This window comes from Pundamilia nyererei, unplaced genomic scaffold, assembly GCF_000239375.1.
Source record: "Pundamilia nyererei isolate P.nyererei 1_Seehausen unplaced genomic scaffold, PunNye1.0 scaffold00256, whole genome shotgun sequence".
NCBI lineage: Eukaryota > Metazoa > Chordata > Actinopteri > Cichliformes > Cichlidae > Pundamilia > Pundamilia nyererei.
Genome location: NW_005187657.1, coordinates 276,846 through 281,146, shown reverse-complemented (window position 1 = coordinate 281,146; position 4,301 = coordinate 276,846). Strand labels below are relative to the sequence as shown.

At 41.9% G+C, this 4,301-nt stretch overlaps 1 protein-coding gene across 1 annotated transcript in view; it reads right to left on the bottom strand.

The window, feature by feature from the left end:
• Positions 1 to 4,301, bottom strand: part of vps8 (VPS8 subunit of CORVET complex) — an 83,384-nt gene that overhangs the window by 74,935 nt on the left and 4,148 nt on the right. The window contains exon 2 of the mRNA XM_005749863.1: positions 1,753 to 1,821. Coding sequence (XP_005749920.1) covers positions 1,753 to 1,821 — 69 coding nt within the window. The remainder of the gene's footprint in view (positions 1 to 1,752; positions 1,822 to 4,301) is intronic.

Sequence of the window (4,301 nt, the reverse complement as noted above, 5' to 3'; positions counted from 1 at the left end):
CTTTCTTTCTAACTTTCTAAGTAACATAGCCCTGCATTGTAACCTTAGCACATATTTATGGAAGGCTGTCATAATACAGTGTAGCTATCTAATGCTGCCATCTGTTGGTCAGCTGCATCTAAGCATGTGTACGCACAGAGTGTAGTACTTGTCATGTATGTTGGGCTTAAAGAGCAGAGAGTTCAGGATGGAGCAGCTGTCGTTGCATGTGTCCATTATGCAAAGCTGTGTATGGAAGCTTTGTTACACGTGTCTGCAAACCGCAGCACAGTCGTCTCTATTGGATGTGACCGAGTGTTTGCTGTGAGAGCCACACAGAGTGGACGTTTCATCTGGAGTCTGCAGGAGCTCGATCTGCTGAAAAAGGGAAATAGTGTCAAATAATTCTTTTAGCACACAGACTCATAATTCTTACAGAGAAGAAATTTAGAGGAGCAGCAGAAATGAAGTCTGTGCTCCTCATGGGCAGAAGTGCATCAGCTGTTGTCCATATAAAATCAACCTTCAGACTCAATAACAGCAGTGAAAACTTTCCTTTAAGTTGTAATGGCTGGACGGGATACGTCTGTAAACTGCAGTCTGCAGCTCTTTACGCAGGTGGTTTATGTGGATTAAGCACCTTTGGCCTCGGCTTCCACAGTCAGACTGTCCTGAACCAGTCCAGTGATTAAAACTTCCACATGCTCCTGAAGCTCCAGTTTGTTAAATGGAAAAAGTGTTAAGTTGCAAATGTAGCTTGATTCTTTAGACTCCGGGCATCAAACAGCACCAAACAACAAATAAAGTAAATAGCAAAACAAGCTGGTTTTGCATGGGCACTACCCACATACTCAACTCTGCTGCTCACAAATGTGTTTTCCTTGCAAAGCAAAGCTTAGTTTGAAGAATGTTCAGTCACAAATTACAATTGATTATTATAAATTGTAGTCATAATTGTGCTGCATGCTCTCTTGTGTTGTGCTAAAATGCATTGTGTACAGTTAAAGCAGGACACCGAGACACTAGTGCAGCGTTCTGATCCTGTATGTTTCTGTTTGACTTTTGTTCTCAGATTGATGATAAGGAGTTTGACATTCCACAAGTGGACACACCTCCCACACTGGAAAGCATTCTCAATGAGGTATTCCATGTAAAAAGTGTTTATAATGAGCTACAAAGCTTTCTATGTGTTGTGGTAAGAAAAGCAAATATATCATTAAAATGATCAAACGATGACACAAACACACACGTTTAAATCATGCTAAACATCAATTTTCATGTTTTCACGAGTCTCTGGGAATCATATTCTCGTTGCCAATGAAATGTTTATTTTTAAATGATTATTTTTAGGCCTTTCTCTGGCTTTATTGGATAGTTACAGTGAAGACTGACAGGAAAGCAGAGGGAGAGAGTGAGGGGGGGGATGTGGCCGCGGGTCGGGCTCAAACCCTGAGCCCGGGCTCAGGGTTTGAGCCCGACCCGCGGCCACATCCCCCCCCTCACTCTCTCCCTCTGCTTTCCTGTCAGTCTTCACTGTAACTATCCAATAAAGCCAGAGAAAGGCCTAAAAATAATCATTTAAAAATAAACATTTCATTGGCAACGAGAATATGATTCCCAGAGACTCGTGAAAACATGAAAATTGATGTTTAGCATGATTTAAACGTGTGTGTTTGTGTCATCGTTTGATCATTTTAATGATATATTTGCTTTTCTTACCACAACACATAGAAAGCTTTGTAGCTCATTATAAACACTTTTTACATGGAATACCTCATTGAGAATGCTTTCCAGTGTGGGAGGTGTGTCCACTTGTGGAATGTCAAACTCCTTATCATCAATCTGAGAACAAAAGTCAAACAGAAACATACAGGATCAGAACGCTGCACTAGTGTCTCGGTGTCCTGCTTTAACTGTACACAATGCATTTTAGCACAACACAAGAGAGCATGCAGCACAATTATGACTACAATTTATAATAATCAATTGTAATTTGTGACTGAACATTCTTCAAACTAAGCTTTGCTTTGCAAGGAAAACACATTTGTGAGCAGCAGAGTTGAGTATGTGGGTAGTGCCCATGCAAAACCAGCTTGTTTTGCTATTTACTTTATTTGTTGTTTGGTGCTGTTTGATGCCCGGAGTCTAAAGAATCAAGCTACATTTGCAACTTAACACTTTTTCCATTTAACAAACTGGAGCTTCAGGAGCATGTGGAAGTTTTAATCACTGGACTGGTTCAGGACAGTCTGACTGTGGAAGCCGAGGCCAAAGGTGCTTAATCCACATAAACCACCTGCGTAAAGAGCTGCAGACTGCAGTTTACAGACGTATCCCGTCCAGCCATTACAACTTAAAGGAAAGTTTTCACTGCTGTTATTGAGTCTGAAGGTTGATTTTATATGGACAACAGCTGATGCACTTCTGCCCATGAGGAGCACAGACTTCATTTCTGCTGCTCCTCTAAATTTCTTCTCTGTAAGAATTATGAGTCTGTGTGCTAAAAGAATTATTTGACACTATTTCCCTTTTTCAGCAGATCGAGCTCCTGCAGACTCCAGATGAAACGTCCACTCTGTGTGGCTCTCACAGCAAACACTCGGTCACATCCAATAGAGACGACTGTGCTGCGGTTTGCAGACACGTGTAACAAAGCTTCCATACACAGCTTTGCATAATGGACACATGCAACGACAGCTGCTCCATCCTGAACTCTCTGCTCTTTAAGCCCAACATACATGACAAGTACTACACTCTGTGCGTACACATGCTTAGATGCAGCTGACCAACAGATGGCAGCATTAGATAGCTACACTGTATTATGACAGCCTTCCATAAATATGTGCTAAGGTTACAATGCAGGGCTATGTTACTTAGAAAGTTAGAAAGAAAGTGTACTTTATTGGTCCCAGTGGGGGAAATCGCTCTCTGCATTTAACCCATTCACTCAGTGAAGCAGTGGGCAGCCATTGGGCGCCCGGGGAGCAGTGTGTAGGGACGGTACCTTGCTCAGGGGTACCTCAGGGTAGCTGTTCAGGGGAATCGAACCCCCGACCTTCCGATCATGGGGCCACCACTCTACCTACTGAGCTATCCCTGCCCCTACTAAGATTACTAAGATTACTTTACATGACAGCAGCACAGTGTCTTGTGAAGCCTGTTAGGAATGTCTCAGTTGAAGGAAGAGACCCTACAGAGTAGAAAAGCACATTTGAATTACTGCTGTGTAATATCATAATTAGGGGCAGATCCTTCTGACAGAGAGCAGAACAAAAAGCAGTCAAAATCCAGAACGAGCTTTGACTGTCCTCATGAAGCCAGAAGACTCCTTGAAAAGCTGCTGACTGTCTAACTCCAACTGAGGTTGTAGGCTTCAGGAGGCAGCTAACACAAAGAAAGAGCTCAAAGCCCAAAGCTGCTTTTCCATTTATGGATCAATTTTCTGATACTTACTAATGGAAGATTTGTTTTCTTTCAGTTGCCGTCTCTTTTGTTTCTCTTAATGCAGGCAAATGCTTGTGCAATTAAATTAAAAGAACCCATCTTTTTGCCCACATTGTCTAGAAAGTCTTGCTCCTCAAGCAAACAGCAGCCAAATGGCCAATCTAGCAGGATCCCCTAAGAACTTGCTATTACTTCATCATGATTTCATCACACAGCTTGATTCACTGAACACAGATTCAGGTGCTGGAAACATTTCCCAGGACATTTCTTCGAGATTGACATGATAGAGCTGGTGCAGTACAATGCAAATGTCCCAAAGCTGCTCTGTTTGGATCTGTTGGCTGTTTAGGCCATCTGAGTGCAGTGAACTCATCATCATATCTGAGCTGATATGAGATGGTGTTATCCTGGAAGCAGCCATCAGAGAATGAGCACAGTGCTGTCATAAAGGGATGCTCTTGTGCATATCGTGGTTGTAACAAGTGGTGACTGACTTCTTCTTGCATTCCTAACAGCATGAAGCAGACTCGCCATTCTTCCCAGTCCTTTGACAACAGCAAGGCTTTTTCTCCCAGGGAAATACCCAGGAAACTATGCACTAAATTCATACCATGTGATTGGCTGATTTAAGAATTCCCATTCAAATGCAGTTAAACAATTGTACTTAATTGTACCCAATGAAGTGGACAATTAGTGTTTCTTAGGAAAATGTGAGATCGTGTATTAGAAGAACTAAAAAGAAATGCATCTGTGCACTGAAGGTGTTTTTGCAATTCAATTCAATTCAATTTCAATTCAATTCAATTCAATTTTATTTATATAGCGCCAAATCACAACATAAGTCGCCTCAAGGCGCTTCATAGATACAGAGAAAAAAA